General features: G+C 37.2%; 1 protein-coding gene across 1 annotated transcript in view; it reads left to right on the top strand.

Annotated features, from left to right (window-relative positions):
• ROBO1 (roundabout guidance receptor 1) overlaps positions 1-18,085 on the top strand; it is a 476,969-nt gene that overhangs the window by 215,549 nt on the left and 243,335 nt on the right. Inside the window, exon 3 of the mRNA XM_085075078.1 lies at positions 14,417-14,743. Within this exon, the coding sequence (XP_084931204.1) occupies positions 14,417-14,743 (327 nt within the window). The remainder of the gene's footprint in view (positions 1-14,416; positions 14,744-18,085) is intronic.

Genomic DNA, 18,085 nt, shown 5'->3' with positions numbered 1-18,085 from the left:
AAGTTCGTGTTTTGTTATAAAGTGGGATTTACAGGTACATATCAATCCTACTGTGTCACCAACAAAGATTTTATACAGCACTGGTCCAAATACTGACCCCCAAGGAACATCACAAGGAACATCACTGGTCACTGCTTTCAGTCTGGACATTTAAACATCAGCTGAATCTCTCGAGTGTGACCTTCCAGACAATTCCTTATCCAGCAAGTGGTCCATCTGTCCAATCCATGACTCCCCAGCTCAGAAGATGACACCTCTTGCCCTTTCCCTGCCCATCACTGCCGTAAACCCACTGTAGAAAGTCACCAGATTTGTCAGGAATGATTTGCCTTCAGTGAAGCCATGTTGGTTGTCACCAATCACCTCCTTATTTTCCTTATTCCTTAGCACAGTTTCCAGGAGGATCTGCTCCACGATCTTGCCAGACACTGACATGAGACTGACAGACCTGCATTTCCCTGGGTCTCCTTACTTCTGTTTTTAAAAATGAGGGTTGTTTCCCCTTTTCCAGTCAGTGGACTGCCATAACTTCTCAACTATGACTAAGTAGTGCCTTAGCCACTTCATCCACCAGCTCCCTTAGGACCCATGGATGTATCTCATCAGGTCCCATGGGCTCATGCACCTTTGGGTTTCTTTGACCTTCTCAAACCTGGTCTTCCCCTACAGTGGGTGATACTTCATTCTCCAGTTCTTCTGCTTTTACCTTCTGCGACTTGGGCAGTGTGGCTGGAAAATTTGATGGTGAAGCCTGGGGAAAAGAAGTCATTGAGTACTCCAGCCTTCTCCATATCCTGGGTAACCAGGTGTCTCGTATCCCTCCTGAGGGGACTCACATTTTCCTTAGTCTTTCTTTCATTGCTGATTTACCTAAAAAGTTTTTTTGTTACCATTGATGTCTTGCGCCAGATTTGCTTCTGCCAGTGCTTTAACTTTCCTTGTGATCTCCCTGCCTGTTCAGACAATTACTCTGTGTTCCTCCCAGGCTACTTTCCCAGCTTCCACCCTCACTAAGCTACCTGTTTCTGTCTGAGTTGGTCTAGGAGCTCCTTGTTTATCCATGGACACCTCCTGGCAATCTTCCTTGACTTCCTCCTCATAGAAATGCATTGTTCTTGAGTCTGGAGAAGGCAATCCTTGAGTTTCTTCCACATTCTGTAACTGTCTCAGACCCAGTAAATTGGGTTTTGTAAACCAGTCACAATTGCTTTCTTCTAAAATTGGTGGTTTATATAAAATTGATCAATACCCTTGGTGCAGAAACTTGTCTATTTGCTGGATTTCTGTAATTGCTGATACAAACTGTCCCCTCATCACCTTTCTCAAATCCCTCTTGGGAATAAGTGGTTTTGTCTGGTTTTGAAAGAGAAGTCTTAAACACCCCAAAGACACCCCAAAGTCTGTGAACTTTTCATTCCAGATGGAAGGAAGTGACTAATTTACCATTACTAAAGTGTCAAGGCATGAAGAAATGAGAGATTTGATTTTGGCTTGGTTAGGCAGTTTCACACCAAGTAGGCTAATTCTGCATAATTTTCTGTTAAGAATGTTAAAAAAAACATTATAATGAGTCATTTTCCTCTGCACTCTGTAGGGGTTATATATAGTACCTATTAGAAAGTCTCTTTATTTATTTATATTTATACACTTTTTTTTTAATACTGTCAAGGCCACATGCTTAGTGTTTGCATATAGTGGCTGATGTATTTTAGAGACCTTTTTCTTCCCTTCTTTTAAGTCTTATACACTGGTTTCTTCATTTGTTTTTTGTTAGATTATTATTTTCAGAGCTGATGGATTAACTCAGTTGCTCTCTTGATGGTAATGTTTCTCAGTGATGATGGTGTGTTCTGTTGGCAGATTGATACAGTTGATGGAAATAAAGATTTCCAAGCCCTTCTCCAGTGTTTCCTTCCTAATAGTCTTGATAGTGAGTGGTTTACCACTGTGCTTGTGAAGAATCAAATACTGTCTAATCTGTCCTGTGTATCTTGACTACTTATAATTCATTTCTGTTTGCAAAGTCCTGTAGCTTTTCTAGTGTGGTGTTCCTAACACAGATATACCAGCTTATAAATACTTTCAGCAACCGCAAAATTATAGAACAAATGAAGAGTAGAATTCCTGTGTAACACGTAGAGGACTGACAATTTGCAGTACAATCTGTCGTTAAAAGATCCATTCATTTTTAATTGACTTTTTTTTTTAGCACTGCTTAGCTTTTGTTTTTAATCAAAACACTAGGGGAGAAGTTCCCATTTATTTAAAGTACAAATTTAAAAAGAGGGCAGATTAATTGTCATTAAAAATTCATTTAAACTGATATATGTGCCATAATGCCTACTAATTAGTCATATAATGGTTATTAGAAAATAAAAAGATTGATATTAGGGCTTTACCTGTAGAGGAGGAACAACTGATGCCCGTTAATCAATTTAAACCCCTAACCATGTGTTTAATTCTCAGTCTTTGCAGAGGGTACTGGTGAGCAGCTGTGAGCCTCAAGGCCTAGTGGTTCTGTCTAATTAGTCCCACTGAAGGCTTTCAGCCTTTCAGGAAGCCTTAATTTAGGGTTTTGTTTCAAATAGCTCTTTACACAAAGTGGGAAAGTCTGTATGCTGGTTGCCTTTTAGCACTTGGAAACTATGCTGCAATTATAATCCAAAAAAAAGTAGTTTATCCTTGAAAACCCTATTGCAAAAAAAGGATGCTTAGAACCTTGGATAGTGCTTTGCAAGGATAAAAACAAACAAATCCTTCAATTCCTTGTACCCACCTGCCCAGCCATGTTTGACAGTGCTGGGGCAGAGATGGGTGCAGCTGCTTGAGCAGTGTGAGTTTGTAGTGATATTTATGTTACATATTGGCAGTAAAGGTCCCAGACAACTTCCACCTCTCAGGAGGCACTGACCAAATCCTGCATGGAGTAACCATGGGAGAATGGAAACAGAGAGGCAGGGCATGCAAGTGGTGATTAAAAGTAGTCCACCATGCATTTTCCTCTCCAATTTATTGCAAACTTAGTGAACAGGTAGCTTCCCTGCATAATATTACCATCATGCTAAGCAGAGATACTTGTACATAAGAGAGAATTTGTTTCTTTATATGAATATAAGTAGCTTAATTATTTTTTTAATCAGCATTTCTACATCCTTGTAAAATAGAGTTTAATTTTTTGGAAAGGGAACTCCAATATATAATCATACCTTACAGTCTTGCAGACTGGAGAGTAATGGCTTTCCTCAGCTGATGCAGCATACTCAGTTGAATTCTTTGAATCTAGTTGCCTGTTTTTCTAGGTGACTGCTGCTGTTTTTTCACTTGCTTCTCTGGGCAGGATATCTTAACTATCTAAACAAGCCTTATGCAGAGAAGTAATCTCTTCTACCAGAACTATTGATAAAGAGAAAAAAAGAGATAATATTTCTGGGCACACAGATTCCTCTAAGGTTTATTCATTTTTGGCAAGAACTAATTTTTATTTGCTGGTTGAACCTCACCCCTGTCATGGTGATTGCTGCTAGAAGTAATACAAAAATAAGGATTCCTTTCCCATGTTTTCAAACAGCTATTCTCCTTAATAATTTTGAAGGCTTTGTCAGCATTTGCATTTATATGTGTAAACCACACAAACCTCTGCCTGCTTGCCCGTGGTGATGTTACATTATGCATTAAAATCTTCTCAAGTCATTCAGCTCCATTCTTCTCATTTTCACTTGCTGGTTTTTTATCTTTCTTGCACAGCTCTACAGAGCTCTTGAGGTTTGTGTCTTTTGCCATGCTTGAATATTCCTCTCTGCTTTGACTCAGCCTCATGGTTGTGTAGCACTGTTTTTCTCTCACCTCTCCTTTCTCCTTCCTTTTTCCATTTATGACCACTAAATATTGATCTGTGTTTCCCCCGTAACTGTCCCTTTCAACAGAGCCACTTCTAACAGTTATTCAAAAGCTAGTCGTTAAGCTAGCTATTAAAAAATAATTATAAAAGAATTAAAATTATGGAAAATAGACCCCTGACTTTTTAAATTTAATCAAATAATTACATTTTTAGCTTTTTGTCTTACTGTTAATAGTGTTCTTCATATTCTTATATCTTTTCATCAACAACCCTAAGCTTCTGCCATTTTTCAACCTTTTTTTTTTACATTCCATTATGAGCTTCAGTAGACATTCAGCAGCGTTTTTGTTTATCTGTAGAGTTCTCACACTTAGCATGCTATGTAAGGCATAAACATTGTCTTCATGAATGTTCGGGATATGTCAGAATTTGCTTTTAAGGTTGAGAATTGACTGAGGTGGGCTGCATTCCTCTAGGGATTTGGTACTAATCCTTTAAAAGGCCATTTCAAATATTTTGTTTTCTTTAAAGTATAAATTGCTTTAGACAATTATCCTTAAAATTGCGGTTCAGTACTTTATCTTGGAAAAAGTCAATAACTTGCTGAAAACTGGTGTTGTTTAAGTATCTTCCCTGAGTGTTCCTATCATGTAGGACGTCTCAAAAGCTTTGTCTTACATGTTTAAATACACTTCAGGCTGAGGAACACCTAGGCTGTTAGCCACAGGTTTTCTGAAGAATTCACGATGAATATTCAGGAAAAAAAAGCTGATAATTCTTTTTACCATTTCTTTCATTAGAAACAACTTGATAAATATGCTTTTTTTCCCTGTCAATTTTATACAGAGGTCCTGGTTTTAGCCAGTCAGTGAAGCCTTCTCTGTGATGTATTCAGGTAGTTGTATGATTATCACACAACCAGGACTAAAATCCAGCTGGAAAGGTATAGTGTTGGCAGAGATGTTGGTTGACATTTTTTGATATGTTTTCACTAAAGAGTTTCACTAGTTTTCAGGAGTCATACTGTGGGGGTAGGAATTCAGACTGGGCGTGGCACTCACTGCCACTGGTTGATATGGTGGAAATTGGTCATAATTTGGAATTCAAACACAGTCAAAGGGAAAACTTTTTAGTTATTCTCAACAAAAGATTATTTTGATGGCATTGATGGATAGAAGTTTATTTTAGGTTAAATTTTGCTGTTTTGACTTTACTTTCTATTCAGGAAAAGTTGGAATAAAAAAATATCTTCAGTTATCCTGCAGTGAATATCATGTTGATTGCTATGCAGAGTAACTCAGGAGGAGATATTTATTACTTATCCCTAAAAGCATGTTATCTTTCATGCTTTTCATGCTCATTTACCTAGCTTTATATTTGAATAAGAGAATGTTTCGGGAAAAGGGTAGGGATAGATGACTTTTCAGTAAGGGGTTATTTGATTTAAATTTTTGAAATTATTATAAAATCTTTTAATTTGTATTGATCTGTACATTTTATGTTTTTGTACAAAACTAATTGAAAATGGTTTTTTTTTAAATTTGGATTTAAACTTCCATCCTTCCTTATGCAACTAAAACATGGTGGTGTTCTTATGTCAGTAACAACTTGTAATTCAAAATATCTGGACTTTTTGTAATTGTCCAAACTTAATGTCATGCAAAAGGTCAAATGTATTACATGGAGTGAAAGAAAGCTCTTTCAATTTGAATTTTTAGCCCAATAAAATCATAATAAGAAAAGGGAAGCTGAACTGCTTAATAACAATTATTTTTGTTTTCTTATTAATTTCTAAATTAATTAGCCACTGCGTATTTAAATTCAAACTTATTTCTGAGCTGACATACATCTGTAAATACGTAGTGTTTGGATTCATGAAGGCAGGTTTGATGTTTCATTCACCCATGTATCTGAAACCAATTTACAATTGTCTTAAAAAGTATGATTTTGGACAGGTGTTTCGAATCATCATATTCCTCTTTAAATCCAGTTTGGGAACAGAAAAAAAAAATGACAGTATCAGTTGTATGAGATGTACTGAAGTGGGCCCAGGGACAGCCTAGGAGTGCTACTGACTGTGGTGTTACAATCCTTGTGTTGTCTCAAAGCTGAGCACAGCTGAGAAGAGAAACCCCCTGGTCCTATTGAGAATTGCTGTTCCTCTGGCTCTCCAATAGCCCTGCGGAAATGAGGATCCTTTTTCCCTTCTCTCAGCATCTCAGCCATTTGAACATGAGGTTGATCAATATCAGATTTGATCTCACACTGAATCTGGATGTGGAAGATAGTTTAGAAGCATGGTAGGAGGTGACTTTGAAAAGTCAGGGAGAATGTGGGGGTAACCCATCCAAAATGTTATCGAGATAAATCATTGTGTTTGTTTTTGTGACTGCACGATTTTAAAAAAGAATAGCTCCAAAGACACATGTATCTTTAGATCTATTTTTGTGAATGAGTGTGATCCTCCAAAAGCATATTTTGTGTTTTGTTTGTCCTTATAGATTAAGTTTTGGAATAAAATAGCCTAATGTGCAGTAATCATGCCATGAATAGGTGAAACCTTTGACACTGATTACAGACAAACCTACAGGTGAGGTAAAAATTTTCTGCGTCAGTATGACTGACATCGGATTCTTCAAGACATCCATGAAGAAAATATGTAACACATAAAATATTATAACTATATTAATGTAATAATAGTTTTTATAATGTATCTACATAATTTTGAGTCCTAAGCATTGCCACTCAATTGGAAGTTCATTTGGTTCCTTCAGTGCAGCTAAGAGTCCTCCTTTGGTTTTGCTTTGTTTGCACTGTTGTTTCTCCGAGTTCTGTTTTCCTCTCCCAGATGGCAAACCAGTGGTTCACAGCCAACAAGATATTCCAGTCTGGGATAAAACATGATTGAGGAGAAGGATTGAAGATAGAGGAGAGGCTGACTGCCTCTTCTTTGTTTCCTAATCCTCCCTCCCTCCCTGCTCAATAGAAAACCAAGCCCTGGAACTGGCAATTGTTCCGTGACTCACAGCAGCCTTAGTCCCACACTTTCCCATTTAGTCTGTCTTTCCTTCTCAAGCTGCTGACAGCAGATCAGAGCTGTCAGTTCTGCCTTTGTAGGGAATGCCATCTGCCAGGGAGGAAGGAGGGCAGGGCAGAAGTGATTGCTCTGAGCTGTCTCAGATCTTCCCACTGTGTCCCAACTCTTCTCTTTAACTAGTGGTCATTTTCAGTATCTTTCCAGCTCTGTTGTCCACAGAATTATCCAATTGTCATCAAATCCTATTACTTTAATTAGGTTCAAGTATCTGTTTCTCTAGTGGCCTTCCAATCACTCTTTACTTCCGTTCTCCTTAACATTTGCATCCTTTCCATAATCCTTGGGCATTTCCTTTGCCTCATGCTCTTGACAGCCATTCCAGGTCCTGTGCAGCTCCCACAATGTCCTGCTCTTTGTGTGCCTCCTGACCCCACTGCTTCCCCCATCCTGCAGTTTGGGGTGGTCATTCCCAGCTGGTCCCTTCCAGATCTCCAAATTTTGCCTTCAGATACAGCTCAGCCATTCTTGCTCTTGTTGTAGTGCACTTCTCAGTGTCATCCCGGTGTAGAAAATATCTCCCAGCATTACTCCAGCCCTTTCAAAGACAAAAGGAGTAATGAAATAGGCTTTATTACTATTGTGCTTGGTTTTGGTTTTGAATATAGTGGATTTGCTAGCTGGGTCATAGTTGATTTTGCATTAATAATGAAAGTATTTCTGTAATTTCATTAATGTTTCCCTTAAGGGAAAATACTACTCCCAACTTACCAGTTTGGTGTGGGATGTTGTTATTTTTATTGAGGGAGTTTTAGTTTCAAAAGTCAGTGCTCTAGATACTGATATCTCAGACTATTCCTGTGTCCACCAAAATCAGGAGAGATAAATATCTTACCAGAAAGCACAACTGAGGGAAAGGAATAATAAAACTGACCAGTTTCTTACCCTGGGAACATTAACTATTGCCTGGGGTTTTATGTAAATGTCAGCCTCTTACACGGCACAATATAAATATTATTATTTTAAATTTATATTCTAGCTAATTTAATGAATAACCAAGTCAGGACTTATTTATGCTAAGTGCTGCACAAACGAGTAGCATGTGTTCACGTAACAAAGATTGAGTGTAAAGCTGAGTCTCTTGAAAATAACTGGTTTCTTCAAGAGCAATTTGGAAGAGTTGAATTAAATTTTGGATTAAGAAGCTAAAGCATGAGTCTTACTGTTGCCACTTTGGGCTTCTTTATTAAAAGTGATTATTTCAGAGAGCAAGTCTCCGTTAACATCTCCTGGGAAATATGTCTTTAGGAACTAAAACGAAGACTCAGTGTTAATATCTGAGCAATGCAGTATTTGCCAGTTGTTTTTTTTTTTCCTATTCCCACTAGGCAGAGTATTTAAATAACTATAAGATAATGTGCCTCTTATCAGAAGATTTTTTCCCCTAGAAACTTACGACTTTTTCTGACCTAATCATATATGTACAGAATTACTGCAGAATAAAGAACAGAAACAAACCATTTACACCAATGATATACAAACTTTTTAAAATTTATTTTTCTCCTTCTTTTATTTAGCTTATTGCTACAATACTTCAACTAACTCCTGTTCAGTTGACCAGGTCATGAATATTGTGTAAATTGAATGTCTGTAGCTTCCAATGTTTGGGTTACATCTCCCAGTGTAAGAGCCAGGCACGAGATCAGTCTGGATTTGAGGCATTTTTAGTACAGCTCCCATTTAATCTCTTATTTCAAAGAGACAGACGTGGCTTAAAACTCCAGGCGCTCTGTCATTACCCTGGGTTTTTTTTCCAGCCATAAGTGTACAGTAAATTATTGGTTTCTGACATCTCCTGATAGTGTGGTAGCTGTGACAGAAATGCAATTGTAATTCATGGTGTCTTAACCTTGAAGTGTTTTTTGTTGCTGTCTTTTTAAGTGGGAAGAATGTTTTCTGGGTGCCTACAAATTTATTTTAATAGCCATGACCCACTTTGTAATCAGATTTCGTATTTAAAGTGCAACTTGCTTTACCCCCAAATATCCCTTAGTAGAAGAAATAAATAAAAAGAAAATACATTATTAATTCTATCGCTCATTAGGAACAGAAACTCCAATAGCAGTTAAAGGAGGGAGCCAAAAGGGTTCATTGACATGGTGATGTAAACTGAAATAAGAGCAACTTCTTTTTCAGGGAACATCACTGTGGTTCCATGGTGGGAGTGATCAGGTAGTGTTCAGGGCTTTTCTTTCCAGTTACATCTTACTCACCTGTTCTCCACCGTGTTCTCTAAAAAATAAATGCAGCATTTCTTTTTGTTGGGAAGATGTAGAGAAATTGCAGATTCTCCTGAGCCAAACTCAGAGTCTTGCTTGTCATATTTTATGGTGTCTGAAAATAACTGGACCTATTCCCAGATCAGGATTTGGAACCATTTGCCATGTCTTGAAATGCTTTTCAATAAACCTGTAGTCGGATGGGCATTAATCACTGATGTGATAGTGCTGTTACATTCCAACTCTGCATTTTCCTCCTTAGTGTACAAATATTCTCACTTGCAGGTGAACATTTTAGTTCATAAAGGTGGCATCCTTTTAAAGGAGTTATGGAAATGTTCACAGTTATGACTGTGCAAAGGAAGGATTTAGGTAAAAAGTGTAACTTTTTCTAGAATATATTCTGCACAATTTAATGTTCAGTTGTTAGAAATTAACAGCTGTTGTAAATAAATAAAACTCTGCCAAAGCCCTACTTCCTCAGTCCAAAGTGATACCAGTGCTATTCTCCAATCAGTGTTTGAGAAATAACATTAAAAGAAGTTTTTACTCTTTCACTTTATAGCAAAGTAGTATTAAACAATGAAATTTCTGTTCCAATGCAATGACTGTTTTGGGAAAATCCAAACAGGCATTACTGTCAGGCATTACAAAACAGCATTACTGTCTTTATTAATTACTTCATGTCTTTGGTTATGAAGGGACAACCACAACACCTGAAAAGGAAATGTCAAAATAGTTGCTTTTTTAATATTCAGTGTTCTTGTAGTCTGCAAAGCTCAGGAAATCAGGTGTTTTATTGAAGCTGCACAAAGGTAGTATACAAAGAGTAGGAATATTAAAAGGATGGGGAAGTTGAGAGAAAGAAATCAAAAAATCTCAGGGGATCTTCTGTTGTTTTTCTTTGAAAATTATTTGTTGCCTGTGCAACAAGGCAAGCACAGTAGGTTAGGTTAGCGGCAAGGTATAGGGGCTGAAAAGACACTTTGAGAAAAACACTTTGATTTATCCTTTAGTTATTTTTGCCCTGTAGCATGATGTGATACTGTTTTGCAGTGTCTGCTTGAAATAGTACTGAAAATCTGCTTGCCTCTGGAGTGTATATGCTTTGGGTCTTCTGTCTTCAAAAGGGATAAACTCAAACTAGAATTTAAGACAAGGAAAATGTTATGAGCTGAAGTAAGGATTTTGACTTCTGAGCAGCAACAGCACAGAATCCAAGAGGATGGTAAAAAATGAAAAGGTTGCAATTTGCATGTCAAAGGCATAAAATTCCAAGAAATTTGTGGAGAGATCTGAATTACAGGGCACTTCCAGCACAGGAAGAACAAGGTATTTACTATTTGGGGATATGTTTAACCTGACGATTAAGGAAAGATTTCTAACCACTAGAGCAAGAAACTTACAGAACATCTTTCCACTCAACTTATGTAAAACCACAAAGCTACTCCCCTCCACTTTCTGAAACGTTTCTGAGAGAGGTTAAGTTAGTAGTGCTGGAAACACTGGGGAATTGGGGAAGCTCTTATGTTCTGATTAAGTGTAATTGTTTGCAAGAATCACCTAACACTGCTTTTTAACGTGTGCTTTTGTTTGTTAGCATTTTAGTAATAACTTTGGTAGCAATTAGGCCAGTTACTCAGATCTTGCATAGGGTTTCAATAATGAGGAAAAAAAGAGCAAGGATCTTGTGCTCTGAAAATCAGTGTTAAATGCTGTATTTGTGGAATGGAAAAGAAACAGAGCCAAGAGTATACTGGCCCATAGGAATCTGGCTAAGAATTCAGTCTGTCACGCAATACTTTATAATATTTATGATAAGTTACTATTTAGATATATAGGTCTTGGGAGGTGAGGTTTTCCATATCCATCTGAGCTCAGGTTTAGATTGACTGATGCAGTTTGTTCTGATAGCACACAACTTTTTTGTTTTCCCCGTAAAGGAGAAAGTGTTTGTACACAAGGGGTACACAGTGTTTGAACCCTTGATATCAGCAGCTTTCATATTTAAATATACTCCCTGCTGTTTTTCAACAAGTTTTGTTTGCATATGCTACCAACAGGAACTTTCAAGGTGGGAATGAAGGAAAATGTTAGCTTCTACGGGTTTGCCATTCATTTAATGTGAGTTTTCCTTGAACCTTCACATCTGTTTATGTCATTGTTTGAATTCTTGTAAAAATTGTTGTGGCACAGTCCAAGAAACTGGAAACATGATTTTGTATAATTGTTCTTTTAAGTAGCAGCATGAAATAATTAGTATGGAGTGCTTTAATTGGTGGCATACAGTTGACTTTTTATGAAAGACTTGAATCATAATAAAAGCAGAGAGCACAAGTGGGTTAGTCCCTATAACCCAGTGCTGTCATCTTTGGGGGAAGAAAAAGCAGCTCTGTTGTATATTTAGTGGCAGATCCAGTATGTATTAGGTGCTCAGCTTCTTTTTTTTTTTTTTTTTTTTTCTTCCATAAGATATCCTCTTGGGAAGGATTTTTGACAGGAAAATTACAGGATTGGTGCCCACTGTAAGATTTATGTTGATAATTGAAGCTGCTTCTTCTCAATAAAACTTAAATGCAGCTTAAATAACTAGTTAAAAGAAAAGAAAGATTTAAAAAAAGAAAAAGTGTAGCTATGTAGAAAGACTATCACTTGGCTGTCAAGGCCATTATACCCCTCAGACAGTTGTCACTAAATCTGTGGTTAATGTTCACTATGTGCCAGTCAACTAATCACGCAATTTTGTCCCTTTCTGATTTAAGCAGTTTTATGAAATTTGCTAGAGTGATGTTGTTTTATAAAATTCTAAAATTTAAAAACAAATAAAAAAAAGGGACGTTTCTGTCATTTATCTTCTCCAATATTATCCAAAGATAAAAATATATATGAGCATTCCTGGATGATCCTGAAGGAATTTTTTTCCCTGTGTAGGGTTTTGTGTCTCAGTTTCCAAGAAAGTTTAGAGGTCAATCTTTATGCTTTCATTCTGTACAGTACTTGAAGTACATGTACAGCCAGTTAAATGTCATTGTGGAAAGCTTGCATACAATATATCTGAAAATGGTATTTCATTTATTTGTGGTCTGGGCCAGGCTGACAGAAACAATAGGAGGTTTGTCCTCCATTGTGTGCTGGCTGGCTAGCATTGTCTGTGAAAATACAAACATGATACATCCTAGCATATGTCAAAATGTTGATCTTTAAAAGAATTCTTAGCTGCCTTTAGACATCTTACATTGATATTGGCTTTTTATATTTCCAGAGTGACTTTGAGCAATTGATTTTAGCTCTGTAATCCTTTGTTTCTGTGCCTTTCCTTGGGAGTTACATAGGAAGTAAGTAAAAATATAAACAAAATAAGGTTTTTTAAAATCTCTCTCTAGGCATTTTTACCTTGGAAAGAGTGATTTGAAATTGGCCAGCCCAACTGTGAGGGCAGAAGTATTGGATGAGGGCCTTTTCACAAAAGCTGTGTAAAAGTTCAGGATGAGTAGACACAAATGCAGCTTTGCAGGGACTGAGATGTGTTCTAAGGGAGCACAGAAGTATATTAGAGGCTTTTTGTGCTGCTTCAAAAGACCAGGGCTCGTTGGCATAATTTTCTTTACTTGTTCTCTTAGCTCTCCTTTCACTGAGTTTGGAGCGATGTGCAGGCTTGGGCTGTGCAGGGTTGTGTAGCCAGCAGAAGGGTTTGGAAGCTCCTTGGCTTCTTTTCTGTCTACCCAAACCTTATCTGAAGAGCAGCTTTATTGCTGTTTGAAATGTTTTGTATTTAATGAGCAGTGATGTTCATGTAAAACTAGCCTGTTTTGCTACATACAGAATGCAAATGGATTTCAATGTAGTCTGGCCGTACTGCTGGAGATTTGTGAGTGTGTGGTAGTGCTAGCTGATTAGTTTAACATCTAATTATCTTGACGTTGAGAAAATGTGAAATAAAATGAAAATTGTGTATTTTAGAATATTTTTATTTTATATACGTAAATATATATTAATTTATATATATAAATTACATATTATATGGACATATTTAGCATATATTTAAAACAAAAGTCCCTGAAGCTCTCCTCTTCTTGTCTCCTTTGCCTGTTTCCTTACCAATTTATGGTCTATTAACCTGCAGTGAATAGATCTTGTGTTTCTTTCTGGTGCTTCACAGCTGTTCAAACCCCATGTTATTAATGTTAATAAAGAATCTTGGCATCTGAGATTTTAATAATCAGGAATTAGTGACCCAAGAGACTAATTTTTATCCACGGCAAAGTTGTGCTTCAAGAAAGAGAGAAATAAGGAAAACAGTAATTTGAATTCAAGTCGACATTTTAAAACCCTGAAAGTTTTGATAGCTGTTTATTTCCAGTTTGGAATTCTTGGGCATGCAGTTGGTTGTTATTTTCATCTGTGGTATATATCTATGCAGACTGTTACAGGATTGGGGTTTTTTAGTTTGTTGGCTTGCGTTGGGTTTTTTTTTTGTTTGATTTTTGTTGGGTTTTTAATGCAAGTTATCAGCTTGAATTTTGAAGTAGTTTGAAATGGAATGCTTTTCTAGAAGAGCATTTTATTTAGGAGTATCTTGTCTAGAAAAGTCTTAGTTGCTTGTAACTTTTATGCTGGATATTCTTGTCTCACGGTTTTCTAGATTGGAGAGAGTAAAATTTTTTTGTAAAGTAAAAATTTTCCTTGGTGCACAAGGCATAAGAAGCACTAAAGCTCTCCATGCATTTATACCTCTATGGCACTACTTATCAAGGAACTTAAGAGACAATAGTACAAGGAAATAAAGCAACTGTGGGACACAGAAAATGTTACTCTGTAGACATGAATTAATGGCCTTTCCAAAAGGTTGCATGAGGTTGACTGTGGCTCTGGGTTATAGATTAGAGCAGTACCAGTTCTGCTGGTTGAGGTGGTCTGATGTCTGTGGAGTATCTGTAGGACTAGTTTCTGTAATTCTAGAGATGCATATGCATGCATGTATACATTTATGTACATGAATAGATCCACGTAAAAATTGATGTGATTAAGGAACATGGCAGTTCACTGATATAGGTCCCCTGCTGAAAAAATGCTTCTGAACTTACTTGGGAGAACCTTGCCCACAGTGAAGTGCATTAAGATTTTCTTTTATACACATTAAGATGTTAATAGCTGCTCTCATTAAATGCTGTGCTACAATGTAATGATTAAATAGTTGTTTTGCCGAAGACCATGACTGTACCTGGCGATAACTTCCTAAGGAAACTTTGCATTTCCACCTCACAGGTTCCCGTCTTCGACAGGAAGATTTCCCACCTCGAATTGTGGAACACCCCTCCGACCTGATTGTCTCCAAAGGAGAACCAGCCACTCTGAACTGCAAGGCAGAAGGGAGGCCAACCCCCACCATCGAGTGGTACAAGGGGGGCGAGAGGGTGGAAACGGACAAGGATGATCCGCGCTCCCACCGCATGCTGCTGCCCAGCGGATCTCTGTTTTTCCTGCGCATCGTGCACGGCCGCAAGAGCCGGCCGGATGAAGGGGTCTATGTGTGTGTGGCAAGGAATTACCTCGGGGAGGCTGTAAGTCATAATGCATCGCTGGAGGTGGCAAGTAAGTGCCTTTTTTTATTTTTTTTTTCCCCCTCCCTGCTCTTTGGTAACAGCCGCTCGCTTTGATGTTATTTGAAGATAAAAATAAGTGTGAGCTGCCTCTGAGGCAGTGACTTAAAAGCAATGAAGGAATTACATGGTTAATTATTATTTATACAGAGGTAGGGAAATAGGAGGAGAGTCAGGAGATGTGTCATATCACTGGAGAAATTCAGATGATTTTGTGCGTTCTCACTACTTTTATGCTTCCATGCAATTATGATGACTTAATTGTTTGTAAGGTTTTTGTATACTTAGTTTCAATTTATACATGGTTTTTCCTCTCCAGATAACCATGCAATTTACACTGTGTAACAGCAGGCAGGATGGTCTGGATTTGACCTAACAGGGTAATTGTTGTTGCACAAATAAGCACTAGAAAAAAGAATGGCAGGTTTAGAAACACAAAATTAATTTTTTTTTCTCTAAAAGAGCTGGCCCACAGAATTATCTTTCTAGCTTTAAGTATTTGGCCAACACAAGGAGCAGTCAAGTATGTTCACATCACTTTGTAAGGCTTATCTCTTCCTGTATATCCTTTAAACTCTCCTTGTTTTAGACGAAGAGAGTGTGCATTAAAGTGTTTTAAGCGTTTGTATGGAGTGCCAAGTGTAGGTCAAAAAAAATCAATTTTGGGAGTACTGCAGTATGAGAGGAAACCTTGCAATTCAGAGTTAGCTATCTATTTTTAAGTGGCTTTTACAGGCTTCCTTTGTAAAGTGTAGCAATTCACCTGGTGTCCTGTTGAAGAGCAGCACAGAACTGGGTGAGTCACTCTGAAAACACTGATCTCTGTTGACTGAATGATTCATGTTGTTAAATAGCTCTGATGAGGCTCCTAACTCTTAGATAAGTTAAGTGCCACTGTTGGTGTATCATTTTAGGAGAAGAAGGGTTAGATTTTCATAACTCTCACAGAAGGCCAAGGAAATAAACTGTCAATTTGTGAATTTGCTTGAGCCCTTTGCTTAGTCCCTCTCACCTTCAAGACAATCTCAAGGGCTTTCATAACTACACCAGAAGGATCTCAAGCTTCACATAGAGTAGATATGCGTGATTAAGATCTATGACCATGCTGTTTCCTTGTTAACCACTTTTAGTGATAAAAGTAATCAGTATCTGGGTAGCTGGAAGTGTGCTTATCCAGTAAGTGTGTAACCTGTTTAAATCATACCCTGACTGGTTATTCCTAGATGCTGTATTTCGTATCCTGTAGCTGCAATTTTGAGTAGCCATTAATGTTTGAGATGTTGATTTTTATCTAATTGCTGTTTCACTTATAGCACTTCGTGTTGGTCCTTACAATGAGTTTTAATGTTCTGTGCTTATTTCACGTTGTTTTGGTTTATAATGTACCTTGAAGCAATGTTTGGGAATGCATGTAGTGTTTTCTGTGTCTTCCACAACTTCTCATCAGAACCCAGAAATGTGAGGTGAATTTGAGTGATTGGTGCACTATGGCATGCATCAATTTAACTCGTGCAAAGTTCTTAAAAGTGTTTGTCACCCCTGGCTCAAGAAATTTTCATGTGTTTATAGTAGAGAGTTCAGACCAACATGGTCTGAGTGCAAAATATTGATATGGCTACAAATTTTTTAAGAGCTTCTGCCAATACTCAAGACAGGAAAAAAAAGTAACTTATTAAAAGTGCATAAATTTACACCATTTAACAACAGTGTAGCATTAAATTGTTAATCCACCACAAAATGTATCTCACTAGCCCTCATATTGAGTGCTAATGCCAGAAAATAACCACCAACAATGCTGTAAGGGGGAAAAAAAATCACAATCTATATTTGGAAATAAAATTTGTATGTATAATGGTATACAGTTTTAATTGCATACCAGGACATTGTAGACAAAGAGTTTTAACAGTAAAGGTTATTATTTTAGTAGAAAAGGTAGTGATGTGACAGTGCAATAGCACCAGAACACTTTAAATAGCACAGAGGAGGTGAGGAACAAGGAAAGAGTTGAAGGCTGGTGGAATAAATTTGCATTAAATTAAAAAGCTCTGCATTATAGGCATGATGCTATAGTCATTACAAACTGGAGCTACATTCAAAGCGGATTGCTGCAAACCAGCAAACTGATTAGTTCACAGTACACCTGTTCTGAGCACCAAATTATTTATATTTGTGTACCTGTAGTCATGCACAGTCACTGTTCTAGAAATCCTTATGTTACAGTTTAATTTTTGTATGTTTACAGAGTCAAATTGCCTTTATTGGGTTTCTACTTCCCACAAAGTTCAGAGGATCACTAGGGGTACCCATTGTATACTTTGATGCTGCAATTTTAACCAAAAACCTTTTTGAAACAGCATCATGCTTTGCACTGTACCTGCTAACTGTCTCTGGAAGAGGTAACTCATGTCTGCACCAGTTTGTTTCATAACATGATAGGCAATTTATCACTTTTCTTCCATCATCTCATATCGTAACACATTCAATTAGATGAAGTTCCTTCACTTTTCAATGGATGTTGTACATTTGACTTTAGATTCAGGTTAATACTAAAGTAATTTTTAACGTCTGTTATGCCTTCATGCAGTTATTTTTTTATTCTTTTAAGCAGTTTCAATGCTCATCTTTTGAGGTTATTCCACAAAGAGAATTTGTTTCTTATGTAATCAGGTGGACATTGTCCTTTTGCACACATAGATTCCACAGTTGCAAAGAAGGAAATGCAGGGGGATTTCAAAGCTGCAAAGATTTCAGAAGATTGTATGAAAAGCTGTTTTATCTTTATCTTTTCAAATACCTGTGTATTTTAAGAACTTCAAAAACAGCTTTAGATTTGATTACCACAAGGAAGAAGGGACTTAAATAATAGAATTGAAGATAGTTTCCCCTCTGCTTTGTCAGTTTCTAGTTATCCACCTCTCCTTGGTGACTTCATTGACATTTGCAAGTCATTTAATCCAGAGGGTGCTGCATTTTCTGCCACTGATATATATCTCAGTAATGATAGTGTTAGTCCTCAATTAATACCATTGAACATGACCTAAATACCATTTATCAGTAAATTGAATTAAATAAGTATCTTATTCAATCTCTGCCTCTTGTGGCCCTTCCAGAAGGTTTGAAGATGCTGTGTGTCTACTCACAGCATTGAGGATTTGTTCTATCTTTTCTATAATACTACTTTATTTTATATAAAAATATTTGTGCAGCTGTTTCCTTAAGTTTCTGTGGTTCTTACTTTGAAACCATGCCCTGAAATCAAGGTGATCCTCTGGCTGGTGAAGGGTAGTATCTGAAATCTACCAAACGTGTACTTTAGCCAGCCACTTGCTATTTC

The sequence above is a fragment of the Lichenostomus cassidix genome, chromosome 1 (assembly GCF_008360975.1).
Source record: "Lichenostomus cassidix isolate B80296 chromosome 1, HeHo_3.0, whole genome shotgun sequence".
Taxonomy (NCBI): domain Eukaryota; kingdom Metazoa; phylum Chordata; class Aves; order Passeriformes; family Meliphagidae; genus Lichenostomus; species Lichenostomus cassidix.
The sequence above is the reverse complement of the archived record's forward strand: the minus strand, read 5'-3'. Positions and strand labels throughout refer to the sequence as shown.